Source organism: Schistocerca nitens, chromosome 2, assembly GCF_023898315.1.
Source record: "Schistocerca nitens isolate TAMUIC-IGC-003100 chromosome 2, iqSchNite1.1, whole genome shotgun sequence".
NCBI lineage: Eukaryota > Metazoa > Arthropoda > Insecta > Orthoptera > Acrididae > Schistocerca > Schistocerca nitens.
This window is the reverse complement of record NC_064615.1, coordinates 935,090,826-935,108,456: the sequence shown is the minus strand read 5'-3', so window position 1 is coordinate 935,108,456 and position 17,631 is coordinate 935,090,826. Positions and strand designations below refer to the sequence as shown.

The following is a 17,631-nucleotide window of genomic DNA, read 5'->3' as shown; positions in this document are numbered from 1 at the left end:
ATAGGGTGTTTCACAGTCCGTGTTACACACTTCTAAAGGTAGTATAGGGGGCTTAGTAGGTCAAGTTTTTCATAGCAACTCACGCCGGGAAGATCATCCAACGGCGCTACAGAGCGCCAAAATTATAAGCGCCAAACACAGTAAATGTATGTATAAACAGGGTGATTCTGTGATGTTGTTACAAACGTTGAGGGATGATGGAGAAGGAAAAACGTATCAATTTGAGGTAGGGGTCCCTGTATCGGAAACGAACGAATCGAAAGTTATAATGGCTCTGAGCACTATGGGACTTAACTTCTCAGGTCATCAGTCCCCTAGAACTTAGAACTACTTAAACCTAACTAACCTAAGGACATCACACACATCTATGCCCGAGGCAGGATTCGAACCTGCGACCGTAGCAGTCGCGCGGTTCCGGACTACAGTGCCTAGAACCGAAAGTTATAAGCGAAAACCGTTGTGGTACCTCTGACAGTGAAGTACATGTACCGGTACTTTTGTTAGTAAGATTGCAGGGTTGGCAACTTCCAGAGGTGATAGTATGGCCCAAAAGAAGAAAAAATGTCTATTGCACATGGGCTCTAATATGCTTACCTTAAGAGCTATGAGCACTTGTTCAATAGAAGAGACGTGTTCCACAGGAGCGAAGATGAACAAGTGCTCATAGGTCCTCGGGTATGCATTTCAGAGCCCATGTTTGCTAGACTTTTTTTCTCATCTTAATCCACCCTACCACCTCTGAAAGTTACATACTCCAGATTCTTAGTAACAACAGTACAGGTAGTTGTGTTCCACTGTCAGAGGCAACAGAATGATTTTCGCTTGTAACTTTCGACTCGTTCGTTTACAAACCAGGGACCCTTATCTCAAATTGATACATCAATCCTTCTCCATCATCCTTGAAAGCTTGTAACAACATCACGGAATCACCTGCATATATCAGGTGTAGAAGTATGAAACCGGAATTTGATTGCAAAAATTACACGTCTGTTGTTTGAAACTGTTAAACAATATTTTATTCAAAATAATCTCCATTGCTATTTACACATTTCTCCCACCTCTCCGGCAGGCTATGAATATCACGCCAAGAAACAGTTCTTCTTTTGAAGCGAACCAGTCAGCGAGCCATTTTGTACATTTACATACGAACTGAAGCGTTGTTCAGGGACAGTGAGTCACAGTGATTCAGATAAATGATAATCGGACGGAGCCAAGTCTGGAGAATAAGCCGTGTGCCCTAGTATTAGGCAACTGAACGCCTCGATCGTTTCCCTGGTCCGTTTTCTGTGTGTGATGGGGCGTTATCATGGAGCAATATGACTTTGTCTTGCCTTTTTCCGTAGTCCAGTCGTTTTTCACTTAATGCTCGATTTACATCGATCATTTGCTGTTGGTAGCGATCAGTGTTAACGGTTTCACCAGGTTTTACTAGCTCATAATAGGTGACACCCTTCTGGTCCCACCAACCACAGAGCATTTTCTTCTTTCCAAAGCGATTTGGTCTTACAATGGATGTTGTGGTTTGCCTGGATTCACCCATGATTTACGACGCTTAGGATTATCAAAATATATCCATTTTTCATCAGCTGTCACTATTCGATGGAGAAACGACTTTCTTCTGTATCTGGCGCGCAGAATTTCACAAGTGGTCTTTCGATTTCCTTGCTATATTTCATTCAGTTCATACTGAACCCATTTTCCCGCTTTCTGCACCTTTCCCATAGCTATCAACCGAAGAGAAACGGCTTTCTGCGTCACATTCACTTGTTCCGCGAATTCCTGTTGAGTATGCGTATCATCTTCATCAAATGATTCAAATGGCTCTGAGCACTGTGGGACTTAACTTATGAGGTCATCAGTCCCCTAGAACCTAGAACTACTTAAACCTAACCAACCTAAGGACATCACACACATCCATGCCGGAGGCAGGATTCGAACCTGCGACCGTATCGGTCGTGCGGTTCCAGACTGTAGCGCCTAGAACCCCTCGGTCACCCTGGCCGGCTCATCTTCATCCAGTAAGGTCTGAAATTCATTATCTTCGAACTTTTTAGATGGTTTCCCACGCTCGTCGTTTCTCACGTCAACACCACCACTTTTGAAGTGTTTGAACCACTTGATACACTGTGTTTTCCGAAGAGCATGTTCGCCGAAAGCTTCGACAAGCATTCGAAGCGATTCTGCAGCAGTTTTCTTCAAATGATAACAGAAAGAAAATGTTGCCCGCAAGTCGTAGTACGTAGGCACAAAACTCGATGTTTACGGGTTTGAAACAGATACCGATGTATGGAACTTGGGTTACTGTGTGTTGACATTCGCCGTCAGCGTTACAGGAAGCAGATGGCGCTGCAGACGCAGTCCTACGGACCCTACATTGACGGCTAGCAATATCTAATGGACATTTCGGTTTCATACTTCTACACCTGGCATATACATTTACAGGTGCCGGCGCCTGTAGCTTTGACGCTCTGTAGCACCGTTGGATGACGTTCGGCAGATGTTTTCCCATGCAAAACTTGATCTGCTAAATACCCTCTGCAACGTATAAAATAAACTTAATATGCAAATTTCTCCCAAGAGATCAATTATGCGTGCAGTTCTGAAACTACCAATGTATTGTGGGACTGTTGGACAGTGATGTTAGAACCATTGTATGACCACTATAAATCTCTTTTATTAAGAATCCTGCAATGGAATTGGCCATTAACAAAATCCGTTTTAGTTCAGATTTTGCGTCTGGTCCACGCGGTCACAGAGGGAGACGTTGACTCTGTGTCTCTGCGTTGGGGCCACGTGGGGAGGGCAACTCTAGAGCTAAGAAAGACCTCCCACCAAAGGACGAGTGCAGCCAAACTGTAAGGTTGGCTACACGGACTTCGTTCTTAGCTGTGGAGGCGCACTTCCCAGGTGATGAAACTGCTCCGCCTCATTCACTCAGCTCACTCGCGCAGTGCACCCACTCATTTCGTCTCGTTCAGCGGATTCGCTTCTCGTCAGTGTGTTGATCGGTGTAAAAGTCCCGTCACCATCGTAGGTAACACCAATCTCGTTACTTCCTTTGCTGTGGAGTCAGATCTGAAGAATCGAGGCTTACAAATTCCGCAGCAACGCGAGAATATGGCGTCGACGAAGTCGGGGTGCAGATAACTCACGCCTCAAGTCAGCACTACGCCTTACTGCCCGCTTACGTATTTTAGCGCATACCGGTTTGGAATACCCAATAAGCAACCTTGGTGTGTGCAGTACAGTACTTAGGGTGCTACCATTATTTCCTCCCTCTTCTGCTACATTCTCTAATTGTGTGCTGGGAGACTGGTTGTCGGTAATCTTCCGAAAGAGCTCGAATTTCTCTGATTTTCTCATCACGGCCATTTAGAATGCTGTACGACAGAGCACGTAACATGTTGCCTGACTCTTCTAGGAACGTACAGCAAGACCTTAGCCGCCGCGTCGCTTCGCTTCGAACCGTTGCACTGGGATAAATTTCCAGCGTCGATATTTGGCAAGCAAGGTAAGAAGAGGAGCCCCTGATAGCCGTGCCTCGTCTCTGTGTCCCGCGATAGATCCTGATCTTTACTAAGGCCGTTCATGAACTGAAGGCACCTGACCCTGATTACACTGATGCGTGTATTGGATGAGGATGTTCATCTCGCCAAACGTTTTGTTGCAACCCAGTCGTTCGTTTCATCGGCAACAGCACCAACACATTATCAAACTACACAGTCACGATCCGCTGTCATCCAGAGCATGAATACACAGTTTCACATCGTAACAGGATGGACGTAAACAGCGGCAAAACACCTCCACTAGAACCAGTCCCTGGATGACACTGTTCCTAACGCTCACTTTCTGAGTATCCGGCTGGACCAACTGGACCTTTTTTTTCATAATCGTTCAGAAATACTGGAGTTTTTCAGTTATCCAGAACAGTTTCGCTCGAACACAGTTATATTTAGCTTCCGACACAGGGAGGTGAGCTAGACACTGTTCGAATCCCGTCACCGGCGAGCATGCAGTTCATAACATTACTTCCACCTCTGCATCAGAAACACAACACATAAAACAGTAAAAGAGAAGAAAGTCCCACAACACTTAACAGGCTTACTGATTTGCGATGAGAAGACTTACCATTTGCGCATCCTACAATAGAAAGTTCGATCCTGTGAAGAAGAATGTGTGGTGCATTAAGGATACGTGTAATGAACAGAACATCGTCTTGTTACGTCATACTGTAGAACATGATTAGCACCAATCATAAGGGCTAGCATTAGCCCGTACAGGGCCAACAAATAAGTTTCGCCCTATCAAGGAGCAATACGAACGAATGTGTTTAAAAATATATTGACCTACTGCGAGTAGAACAGTAAGAAATTGGGAGATATATTTAATTATCTGTGAAAACTGAGATATTCGTAGGAGTCTTGCAGTTTGTGGAGTGCCTTCTCAAGAAATCGAAATATGTTACAATTAAATATACAAAGTACCGTAAAAAGTTAAAAGTAAAAGGATTGAACTAGCATTACAAAAAGAGGCTCAATTTAACTCTACTGAATGAATAATATTTCTGCAGCGAGATTCAGCTCCTGCTCTGGGCGCTTACCACCAAACACTGAAAGATGACACCGAACGAACAGGATGCCTTTTTTGTTTGAAAGTAGCCTTATGCAGGTAAATGACCTCTTTCAAGAAAATTTATTCCACTAACACGATTCCTACACATTACCTTCACCACAGGTATTTTCGTGTCAATGACATTCGATTATATAGGTCGATCGTGTCTGTGTACTGAATGGAATTTTAATGGCACCGCTTCTTAAACTCCATGGGGTATGCGCATTTTGAATTCACCGGAGAAAAATTATTTACTTGAAAATGAAAACAAAATCGCATTTCGAAGTCCATTCCTGCTTTTATCTGTTAGTCTGTAGAATGCTTTTGTAGTCACATTCACACTGCCACGCATCGTATCTTTGAAATCTAATTGTGCCGGCCGGAGTGGCCGAACGGTTCTAGGCGCTTCAGTCTGGAACCGCGCGACCGCTACGGTCGCAGTTTCGAATCCTGCCTCGGGTATGGATGTGTGTGATGTCCTTAGGTTAGTTAGGTTTAAGTAGTTCTAAGTTCTACGGGACTGATGACCTCAGCTGTTAAGTCCCATAGTGCTCAGAGGGATTTGAAACATTTTTTGAAATCTAATTATAAACACCAGCACAGCAAATATTTATCGAGACGCTTAACAGTATTCTGCAACCATTACAAGCAGTTATATAATTACTAGTAAATTCTTGAACACTAGGTTTCATACATTATGGTAGTACCTGCGATCTGTTTCTCTAAATGTTGCAGGTGGCTAGTGTCTCAAGGAAAAATCGACAAAGCCTTACGAATTATGAAGAAATTTGAGAAAATAAACGGCAAGAAAATCGATCCCCAAATTTACAAGGATTTTGAAGTAAGTACGAGATTGAAATGTCGATAAAAGGTTGTTGCCTGGTTGGAAACTAAACCTAACACTGTAACGTTTCTTCCGGTCTGCAGGACAGCTGTCACAAGATCTGCAAAGAGGAAGAGCAGGACAAGAGCTACTCAGTGCTGGACCTCTTCAGAACTCCGAGACTCAGGAGGATAACCATTCTGCTGATCATCATCTGGTAAGAAGGAGATGAGGCGGAAATCAGGCTCACCGCATACAACGTCGACTGAGATGTCTCTCTCTCTCTCTTTCTCTCTCTTGCTTTACAAACTCACACACGCTCCCTATCTTGTTCTTTGTACATTTTTGTTACGTTTACTTGTATAGTTCTGTAGGTTCGCTATGATCGACTCTCCTGTTTACCCAATTCAGTTGCTAGTTTATACAGATAAACTTGTGATATGTTGTGGTGCTCCGTGTATTTTGAAGTGCTTCTTGACACATAGCGTTGTAGACTATTTGAAAATTTTGTTGTGGCCATCTGCTTAGGTCGGCTCAACTACTCGTACTTCTTGTAGACAACACTATCACTGTATTGTAAGCATCTTCATAAGTTGGCGTAGCGAGCAGACATAGCATTACTATAATGGAGCCTCGCTTATGGAATTAGCCAACTGCACTGCGTCCCGTGATACTGTCTTCGAATCATTTCTGTGGTGAACATTTCAGATAACTGAGGACATACGTTGCAATGAGAGGTGAAAAGTTTGGCACAGGAGAGGAATTCGTGGCGGGCCACAACAAACCAGTAAGAATATTGATGACTCAATGTATATACTTTCCGACTCTTCCCGAGACGTACTGTCTCGAATTTTCAAGAGTAACCCTCTCCGTGATGTAAAACGCCTCCTCTCTTGAAGCGCTTGGCACTAGAATTTGTTGAGCACCTGTGTAAGGCTCAAGCTCCAATGATCCCGTGACGAAACATGCTGCTCTTCTTTGAATCTTCTCTGTCTCTTCTATGAATCGTATCTGGACCGGTCCCACATGGATGAACAATATTCAAGAACCGATCGAAAAAGTGTTTCATAAGTCACTTTTTTCGCGGGCGAGCTATATAGGTGTTAATGTTTTTGTTTACATATTTTCCTTGTTCAAAAATTTTGTCACATTCTAGATCCTGGGAATGGGACACCTATTTTATTGTTCCGTTCCTGATGACTATGGGGTATTTGCCTAAAAACGCCATTTTTTGTTTTTGTTGCTGATTTCTTCAGATTTATACAATTTAATCCATGAATCACTGTTCATAATTCGTCTTGTCCTGTATGATTAGCTAGACGTTGGCAAAAATCATAGTACGTGGAAATTTATTTTCACTAATTCTTATACCATGAGGTATTCCCTGAGCACGTCCTCAATGTAGCTGCCGAAGAATATTGGTGAAGTTCAACAGTTTCGTCTTACTCCCTGGTTTATCTCTGTTTCTGGCGTCAGCTCTTTGCTTGTATCTATTCTTATTTGGCGTTTTTATAAAAACATCGGTATACTTATCAGGTGCATGGGGAAACCTCATTTCTGCATTAGTGACCAGAGATTTTTCCTGTGGATGCGACCAAACACTTTTTCATAGTCGATGAAAGCCAGGCTTGTTTCCAAACTCTCATATTTTTACTATAATTTTTGAGATGATGATAAAAGCTGTACAACTACCCCTCACATTTATTCAGTGCGTGACAAATGGGACTCACTGTGGATATCAGTGCTCTTTCCTTGTATTACTGTACACCTGCCATTACTTTAAAGCACCTGGCTGTGAACGGATACAGGGTTCGGTGTCACTGAAAGCGGTGCACTCTGCCGGCAGGATGGCGATCTCGCTGTGCTTCGACGGGCACGTGCGCAACGTGGGCTCGCTGGGGCTGGACGTGTTCGTGACGTTCACGATCGCGTCGGCCACGGAGCTGCCGGCGGACACGTTCCTGACGATGGTGCTGGACCGCTGGGGCCGGAGGTGGCTCGCCTGCGGCTCCATGGTGCTCAGCGGCGTCTTCAGCCTGCTCGCCAGCGCCGTGCCCACCGGTGAGCGCCCACCCACTCATTTACTTGTTTGCTGTTTTCTCTTCGTCTGTTATCTACATTCAAAAACATACCAAATGTTGCACGTCAAGTTGTATAAACGAATACAACACACTGACGGTGAAATCTTCTATGATGTCAGGCAGCGTCATCACTTGTTCTATACGGTCGACGTTTCGACCCCTCTGCTGGGATCGTGTTCAGGAGTTCTTGGTGTTCGCGGTTAGCAGTGGGTTCGAGAAGCCGATCTTGTAGAGGTAGTAGGAAGATTTTACCTTCAACAGCAACAGTCACGAAATCCTACACACTTACACACAATGCAGTGCCCGATAAGAAAAGTGAAGCACCCGCAAGAAACTGCTGAGTATCCATTTACTTAGTACAGGTACACACCATCGGCGGGTATGTACAGTCGTGGACAAAACGAGCGAGACCCCTCGCCTTTTCGTTATGCTGATCCACACAGCTTTAAAGTCTGATACACAGCATTACAGGTAAGGCGACGAAGTGCTACCAACATACTATGCACAGGCGTGAAATTGAAAAACTATCCAAACTTTGTCAGACTGTTTTCAGTCATGTGTAATGCTGATTAGTGTGTTAAACACAACACGTAAATATAAGATATAAATGAAAGAAGCTCACTTTTTTACACCACCAAGGGACCGTATACCGCAGGAAGTGCGACACATTTCCGTTTATTATATCTACCCGTAGTCGAGGTAAACAGGGTTTAAGGTTTCGGTAGACAGATAGACGGTCAAGAAAGTGAGGCTAGTAGGGTTCCCTTTTTACCGATTTAGGTGACGAAATCATAACAACAATAATAGCTACGACCGTTACTGAAGATGAGAACCACATAAATAATTCCCCCTACTCGTTATTCGAAATGTTCTATTTGCAGTCTATACATCAGCATATTAATCGTACCTAAGCTTTCGATCCAAAGCACGTTTACATGAATGCAAATAAAATCCATTTGCCTATACACGTGGTAATTCAGATCCCAGTATTAATGCCACCGCGTTTTAGAAGTGCGAGCATTCCCATTGCTAGCTAGCTTAAGAAACACTTCGGCTAATGAACGTTTTCTGGCTGTGACGAGTCTAATGCAGAATTCGAAACATTGTAGAATACGTTTGGCAGCTATGTAGCCGTTTATTTCCTGGGGTGGTGCAGAATTATCCTACTAAATTTACTCGCTAATAACAGTATTTCGTTAAACATCCCGAATGATTGTCACATGAGCGGTGACAATAAGGTAGAAAATTCATGTTTTTGAGTCCACAAAGCTCTACGCAACAGAAACTACATATCATTTTGCCATTTCATATGCGAAATTGGCGGCTTATCCATGTCTGGGTAATAATAGAGGGCTGTTTGCCTGAGTTGTCTGCTAGCATAGTGAAAGGTGTTTGCTACTGCAAGGGAGGTCTGGTTTGTTTTCGGTTCTAATCTCGATGGAGGTAGGTAGACTATCAGTAAAGCAATTTTAAGAAATTCTCGCGCCCCAATACGTTTTATTGCTACCTTTATTCTGTACCGGTGGCCTGTGGATGTCTATATGAAACCCTTGTAGAATTTTATACTTGTTACTGCCTGCTTTTTCCGCTTCTGTCAATAATTGAATTGACTTACGTGTGGCACTGAATGATTTTAACTGAATTTCGTTATGAGTCTTCACGCATTGCTAAATTTGCACACTTTCACGGTAGTTCAGCAACGGTAATTCAGTATGACTGGTCTGAACGTGGATACAGACCGCTTCGCGGCCGAATGCACACAATATTTTGCTAATTCGTAACGATATGGGGTACTTCGTCTTACTAAAACAGTTATGTTATCTCGATAAGCTGAATTTCATTTTTATTAGTACAGTTCATAGTAATTAGCGTTTCTTCTTTCATTTATATCTTATATTTACGTGTTGTGTTTAACACACTAATGAGCATTAATATAGTCTTACACATGATTGAAAACAGTCTGACAAAGTTCGGAAAGTTTTTCAATTTCACGCCTGTGCGTAGTATGTTGGTAGCACTTCGTCTCCTTGCCTGTTATGCTGTGTAGCAGACTCTAAAGCTGTGCGGATCAGCATAACGAAAAGGCGAGGGGTCTCGCTCGTTTTGTCCACGACTGTACACGATCAGAGTTGCAAATCTCTATGACAGAGTGACCACCAGAGCGCAGTAGTGTTTATTGTTGTTATTGGTTCTGATTATATAAGGAGCGTGAACAGCGTTATATGTTGAGTGATCACTTTGAAGGATACGTATGGAAAGCCATCGGATATGACTACAAGTCGCAACTGGTAACGACGGAAGGAACACTGATGGCACAACGGTACGCCGCGGACACTCTGCGTCCTCACGTGTCACCTCTCTTACCACAACATCGTTGTGCCCCTCTTTAAAAGGACAATACTCGTCCGCACATGGGACGTATCTCTATGAACTGTCTACTTGATTCTGAGGTACTCCCATGGCCAGAAAGATCGTCACATATGCCCCAAATAGGTGTAGCACGAGCTCGGTCGACAGTTCAAATTTGATTCGATTTTGTTTTCACTGAAATAACATGGCGTACCCTCTCAGCCCGTGAAACTTCATTTCGTTTGATCCTCCAATCCTGTGTACTTCACTTTTTTTTACCAGACAGTGTAATTCATGGCGTTCAAGCATACAGTTTTCTAGCTTTACGTAAATTAGCATTTTAACGTTATTTTCTGGCACGACAACATGTCAAGCTAAGCGGCAACAATTCTCAAAAAATATCGAAGAATTTTATGAACTATACTATGTACATAACGGCATTTAACTGTGTTGTCAACCACGAATACCACCATTCAGTCGATAAATTTTCTTTATACACGCGACACTCTTTCCATATTACATACATTGGCTCTGTGGTGATAATATTATCATTGCAATATAATCGTTAAGATTACGTTGCAGTTCTCATGAATCCACCGCCCTCAATTTTCAAAGATTGATCGTAAGTTCTCGACTGATACCTGGTCCATTGCTTCCGATTATAAAACTTGGGTTCTCAACCTCAGATCTTCACACATAAAAATCTGGTTCTGATGTTACGTAACTTTCGAAATGTGGAAGTAGCTCGCCGTTAGGAGAGCCAAGACAAAATGCAGCCCTCTGATAAAGTGAACTATTTTGCCGCAAACCGTTTTCGGCGTAGAGGAAAGACTGCTGATTCGGAGGGAATTCCAGATGATTTCTTTACTTTGTGTGCCACGTTTTTCACAATAACACTTTCTATCTTATAAAAAGAGGACAGAGAGAATCATCTGTCTTATATAGTGTCAGATTATTAATATAAGGTATGACCAATTGCGAGACCCTCGCTGCAGCGGCATTATATGTAATCACAGTGGGTGAATGCGTTTGCCTAGATGTAGCGGCGTGGTATTCTCAGTTTCGCAAGTCGAGCTATTTCCTCATTGCTGAAGAGCTGTTTCCACGCTTCATTGCATTATGGGTTCCTCCCGGACAGCACAAAGAACGTTACTCACATTCTTCGAGCAGAAGGGGGCGTGCTTCACAGATTTGCCGCAGGATTAAAGAGGTGTACGGAGAGCAGCGACTCACATGGTGCCCAATACTCCGCTGTTGCCACTTTGTGAGGTGGGACGTGTGAACATCAAGGGCATGCCACTGCCTGGGCAGGCGCTCGTTGCCACCACGATTTCGGCTGTGGAGGAGCTCACGTGAACGAATCGTCCGATCATCACACTTTACACTGCTGTCGAACAGTCGATAGGAATTGTGCATTACATAATCCACGTGAAGCTATATTATGGCAACCACAAAATCAGAAGACGGCTAGAATGGGTTTCATTGACCCATTTGTTGAGATACACGGAAGAAGAAACAGATTCCATTGCTCAGATTGTGGCATGTGGTGAAAAGTTGTGTAGCCACCTCAACCCTGCGTCCAAACGGATCAGAATGATGTGGCGGCATTCCTTCGTCAAAGAGGAAGAAGAAGAAGAAGAAGAAGAAGAAGAAGAAGAAAGACAGTCTGTCCAGAAGGCCGGAAAAGTAACATACTTATCGTCTGGCTACCATAGGGTGCAACAGTTAACGCTGAACAACACTACAACACGTTGCTGAGGCTCAAACAGACCATCAAGAACAAGCGCAGGGGCAAGCTCAGGAATGAAATAATACTTGTCCAGGACAACGCTAGGTCACTTGTGGCTAACAAGACCCCGAGATCCTTCAAAAATTTAGATGAAAGGATCTGGAACATTCTCCTTACAGCCACGATATATTCCCACGTGAGACGCATATCACATGCTCCTTAAAACAATCTCTGAAGGGTTAGAGGTGCAATTGTGACAAGGAAGTGCTGGACACTGTGAAAAACAGGATCGTTCAGCATCCCAGGAGTTTCTACCCTGCAGCCATTCATTCCCATCCTACGCTCTGGGATCGGTGTATCAATGTTGGTCGCTGTTATGTATGGTTCTACTCTTCCACATGAATGTGATTATAATATTTCTATTAAAATTTCTTTATATATGACTGTAGTCTCTTTTTCATTTGCGCAGACCTTATACTTATCAAGAAAGCCAATGGAACCCAGTGGCACCGCGTACTTCACATGACCACAGTCAGCTCAGATCCCTTCCCCGTTTGTTGACGCTGAAGGACAACCTACCTACTTTCCAGATGTGAATTGAACCATTGCTGCAATTTTCCCTAATCAAATAATGTTCCAGGTTATGAATATAATCCAGGTATAATATGAGTAATGAAACTCTTTTGTTAAATCAAAGAAAGAGAAACCCTCTGCTGTTACCTGACTTTGTCAGGAGAGCGAGCTGTATATCGATGTAAGCTTCCAAAATTGAGTTTTTATTGCCTAGATAACACGTGATATATAACCTGATTACTAGTTCCATCAAAGTTCTGTTTCCATCTTCACATCATCGGATATGTGAATTATAACGGCCCTTCGTGTGGCACATTGCCATCTGACCATTGAAAACATGGAGGTAGTACACTAAAATGAAAGCCGTGACTGTATCAGCAAGGCGCAGTGGTATCAGGTACATCAAAAAATGGTTCAAATGGCTCTGAGCACTATGGGATTTAACACCTCAGGTAATGAGACTCCTAGAACTTAGAACTACTTAAACCTAACTAACCTAAGGACATCACACACATCCATGCCCGACGCAGGATTCGAACCTGCGACCGTATCGGTCGCGCGGTTCCAGACTGAAGCGTCTAGAACCGCTAGGGCACAGCGGCCGGCTCAGATACATTAGACAGAGCATATCCAGTACTGTCACATGTGTGTATGCTGAGCACGGAGCCGGTTAGCAACATACACACATGTCACAGCAGTGGATGTGCTCTATCTGATGTATCTGACGCCTCTGCGCGTTGCTGATACAGTCATGGCTTTCTTAGTGCACTACAAGTTTTCAGTGGCCAGATGTCAATGTGCCACACGTAGGGGCTTTATATTTCACGTAGCCGATGATGTGAAGATGGCAATAGAACTTTGCTGAAACTAGTAATTTTAGCAATTGGATACGTACTACATGCCATCTCGGCAATGAAACTTCTGCTTTGGAAGCTTTTTTGCACAGAAAACTCTCAATTCTCAACCTACTGTCAAGTCCTGCGAGTGCGTCACACAGAGAAAATAAATTGCATTTTCTGAGGATACTCCATTCCTGAAGCCAAAATAAAAGTCTGACAGCAAATTGCGTGTACTGACATATACACTGATTTCTAAGAAGCTTTCGTAACCGCTTATAGCAATGATCTCGGAGTCGGCGACAAGTTAAACTGCAACATTTCTTCCTTGAAATTACTATAAGACGAGCAATGGCTTGAAGCCGGTCACTAAGTAGGCTACACTCGTGTTGCAGGCATCGCGTCCGCGTCGCTGGCCATCATGGGCCGGTTCAGCGTGAACATCTCGTACAACATCGGGCTGCAGTACGCCGCCGAGCTGCTGCCCACCGTGGTGAGGGCGCAGGGCGTGGCGCTCATCCACATCATGGGCTACGTCGCCACGCTCATCTCGCCCTTCGTCGTCTACCTGGTGAGTCTGCGCGGACATGTTGGCCTGCACTGCGACACTGTACACCCTCATGCCCTCGCCACCAACATGGACTGCTACATTAACCCCAGAGCACTAAAGGCATGGGCAGGGTGGAGGGGGGGGGGGGGGGGGCGGAGCAGTATTACATTGCTACTAAACTATCTTCAACTTTACTATTCTAAATTTTATGCAAATAACGCCATACTTTATAGGTAATGCACTAGTTAATTACAGTTATTAGATCTATAATGGTACGCTATGTTCGGAATAAGTACAAGATGTCCTGTTTTATAACCTATAACGACAATTTTACAACTCATAACGTTACTAGTAAAGAAGTCATAATTCATGTTACGCATGCAATAATAACAAATTACACCTACATCTACATATATACTCCACTCCACTAGCCACCAAGCGGTGTGTGGCAGAGGGCACAATTCGCGCCAAAGTCATGTTCCCCCCCCTCCCCCTCTGTTCCACTCGCGGATCGCGCGAGGGAAAAACAACTGTCTGAACGCCTCAGTACGAGCTCTTATTTCCCTTATCTTTGAATGATGATCATTACGTGATTTGAAAGCTGGTGGTAATAAATAATACACTCCTGGAAATTGAAATAAGAACACCGTGAATTCATTGTCCCAGGAAGGGGAAACTTTATTGACACATTCCTGGGGTCAGATACATCACATGATCACACTGACAGAACCACAGGCACATAGACACAGGCAACAGAGCATGCACAATGTCGGCACTAGTACAGTGTATATCCACCTTTCGCAGCAATGCAGGCTGCTATTCTCCCATGGAGACGATCGTAAAGATGCTGGATGTAGTCCTGTGGAACGGCTTGCCATGCCATTTCCACCTGGCGCCTCAGTTGGACCAGCGTTCGTGCTGGACGTGCAGACCGCGTGAGACGACGCTTCATCCAGTCCCAAACATGCTCAATGGGGGACAGATCCGGAGATATTGCTGGCCAGGGTAGTTGACTTACACCTTCTAGAGCACGTTGGGTGGCACGGGATACATGCGGACGTGCATTGTCCTGTTGGAACAGCAAGTTCCCTTGCCGGTCTAGGAATGGTAGAACGATGGGTTCGATGACGGTTTGGATGTACCGTGCACTATTCAGTGTCCCCTCGACGATCACCAGTGGTGTACGGCCAGTGTAGGAGATCGCTCCCCACACCATGATGCCGGGTGTTGGCCCTGTGTGCCTCGGTCGTATGCAGTCCTGATTGTGGCGCTCACCTGCACGGCGCCAAACACGCATACGACCATCATTGGCACCAAGGCAGAAGCGACTCTCATCGCTGAAGACGACACGTCTCCATTCGTCCCTCCATTCACGCCTGTCGCGACACCACTGGAGGCGGGCTGCACGATGTTGGGGCGTGAGCGGAAGACGGCCTAACGGTGTGCGGGACCGTAGCCCAGCTTCATGGAGACGGTTGCGAATGGTCCTCGCCGATACCCCAGGAGCAACAGTGTCCCTAATTTGCTGGGAAGTGGCGGTGCGGTCCCCTACGGCACTGCGTAGGATCCTACGGTCTTGGCGTGCATCCGTGCGTCGCTGCGGTCCGGTCCCAGGTCGACGGGCACGTGCACCTTCCGCCGACCACTGGCGACAACATCGATGTACTGTGGAGACCTCACGCCCCACGTGTTGAGCAATTCGGCGGTACGTCCACCCGGCCTCCCGCATGCCCACTATACGCCCTCGCTCAAAGTCCGTCAACTGCACATACGGTTCACGTCCACGCTGTCGCGGCATGCTACCAGTGTTAAAGACTGCGATGGAGCTCCGTATGCCACGACAAACTGGCTGACACTGACGGCGGCGGTGCACAAATGCTGTGCAGCTAGCGCCATTCGACGGCCAACACCGCAGTTCCTGGTGTGTCCGCTGTGCCGTGCGTGTGATCATTGCTTGTACAGCCCTCTCGCAGTGTCCGGAGCAAGTATGGTGGGTCTGACACACCGGTGTCAATGTGTTCTTTTTTCCATTTCCAGGAGTGTATATGCTCTACATCCTCGGCAAAGACTGGATTTCGGAATTTAGTGAGCAGCCCCTTCCGTTTAGCGCGTCCCTGTGTGTCCCACTTCACACTTTCTATGAGATCTGTAACGCTATCGCGATGGCTAAACATACCAGCCACGAATCTTGCCGCTCTTCTTTGGACCTTCTCAACCGCTTGAATCAGACCCTACTAGTAAGGGTCCCATACAGACGAACAGTACTCTTAAGACTGGACGAACTAACGTATTGTAAGCTATTTACTTTGTTGAAGGACTGCATCACTTCAGGATTCTACCAATAAACAGCAATCTAGAGTTCGCCTTACCCGTTACTTGTGTAATCTGATCATTCCATTTGAGATCATTTCGAATAGACACACCCAGATACTTCACTGATGTTACCGCTTCCAAAGACTGATCATTTATTTTGCACTCATACATTAATGTGGATTTTCGCCTTGTTATACGCAGTAGGTTACACTTACTAATATTGAGAGATAACTGCCAGTCATTACACCACGCATTTATTTTCTGCAAATCCTCATTGAATTGTTCACGACTTTCGTGTGATACTACTTTCCCGTCGACAACAGCATCATCGGCAAACAGTCTAAGGCTACTGTCAATACCATCAACCAGATCGTTTATGTAAATCGTAAAAAGCAGAGGACCTATTAAGCTGCCCTGTCCCGTTCAGGACGACATACTGCTCCCTGTTTGTTAGAAAACTTTCTATCAAACCGCATATGTCACCGGATACACCGTAAGCGCGCACTTTTTGTAGAAAGCGACAGTGCGGAACTTAGTCGAACGCCTTTCGAAAGTCGAGAAATATGGCATCAACCTGGGAGCCGGTATCTAGAGCCTGTTGTATATCATGCACAAAGAGGGCCAGCTGTGTCTCGCATGACCGCTGTTTCCTAAAACCGTGCTGGTTTCTGCAGATGAGCTCCTCAGAGTCTAGAAAGGTCATTATGTCTGAACACGAAATATGTTCCATGATTCTACAACAAACCGATGTCAGTGAAATTGGCCGGTAATTATGTGCATCCGATTTTCTACCCTTTTTATAGATTGCTATGACCTGGGCCTTCTTCCAGTCCCGTGGAACTTTCCGCCGTTCCAATGATCTCTGATAGATGACGGATAAGAATGGTGCTATATTTGTAGCATAGTCAACATAAAATCTTACGGAGATACCGTATGGGCCAGATGCCTTCCTGGCGTCTAAGGATCTTAACTGTTTTACAATCCCAGATACACTAAACACTATGTCAGCCATCCTTTCGTTTGTGCGGTAATTGAAAGAGGGAATGGTGCTGCAGTCCTCTATCGTAAACGAGTTTTTGAAAGCTAGGTTTAGAATTTCGGCCTTCTGTTTATCATCATCGGTTTCATTACCCGTACTGTCAGCAAGAAAAGGTATTGAATTATTTGTAGCGTTCATAGATTTTACGTACGACCAAAATTTTTGGGGGTTATTTTTGGAATCTACAGATAAAATATTGCTTTCAAATTCGTTAAAAGAGTCTCTCATTGTCCTTCTGACAGCTGCTTTCATTTCGCATAATTTCTGTTTGTCAGCGGGGCAGTGATTACGTTTAAAACGACTGTGCAAAATTCTCTGCTTTCTCAGCAACTTCCTAATATGTTTGTTGTACCAAGGTGGATCCTTTCCCTCCCCTATACTTTTGCTAGGCACATACTTCTCTAGCACATGGTGGACAATACCTTTAAATTCCGACCAAAGATGTTCAATATCTTTACGGGTATTACAACGCCAGGTTTATCTTCCAAACAAAATGAGTAAAAAGTCTCCCGCCTTAAACACTGTTATTACAGTCCAAGCAAACCTAGCTCGGTGTTCTGCACAAATTGCTCTCGAGCAGTGATTACGAGATGTTGTGTAATTCTTCATTTGCTCGAAGGCAGAACTGAGCATAGATTTCTCACTTGTGGTTCTTGTGGTTTCTGCTGCTGCTCAGGTGAAGTTCTTCAAACAAATCACCCAGTATGTTAGTATCAGAATCAAAATC

General features: G+C 44.6%; 1 protein-coding gene across 1 annotated transcript in view; it reads left to right on the top strand.

The window, feature by feature from the left end:
- LOC126237261 (organic cation transporter protein-like) overlaps positions 1-17,631 on the top strand; it is a 177,893-nt gene that overhangs the window by 140,558 nt on the left and 19,704 nt on the right. The window contains exons 5-8 of the mRNA XM_049947185.1: positions 5,347-5,452; positions 5,539-5,651; positions 7,281-7,495; positions 13,398-13,573. Of these exons, the coding sequence (XP_049803142.1) occupies positions 5,347-5,452; positions 5,539-5,651; positions 7,281-7,495; positions 13,398-13,573 (610 nt within the window). The remainder of the gene's footprint in view (positions 1-5,346; positions 5,453-5,538; positions 5,652-7,280; positions 7,496-13,397; positions 13,574-17,631) is intronic.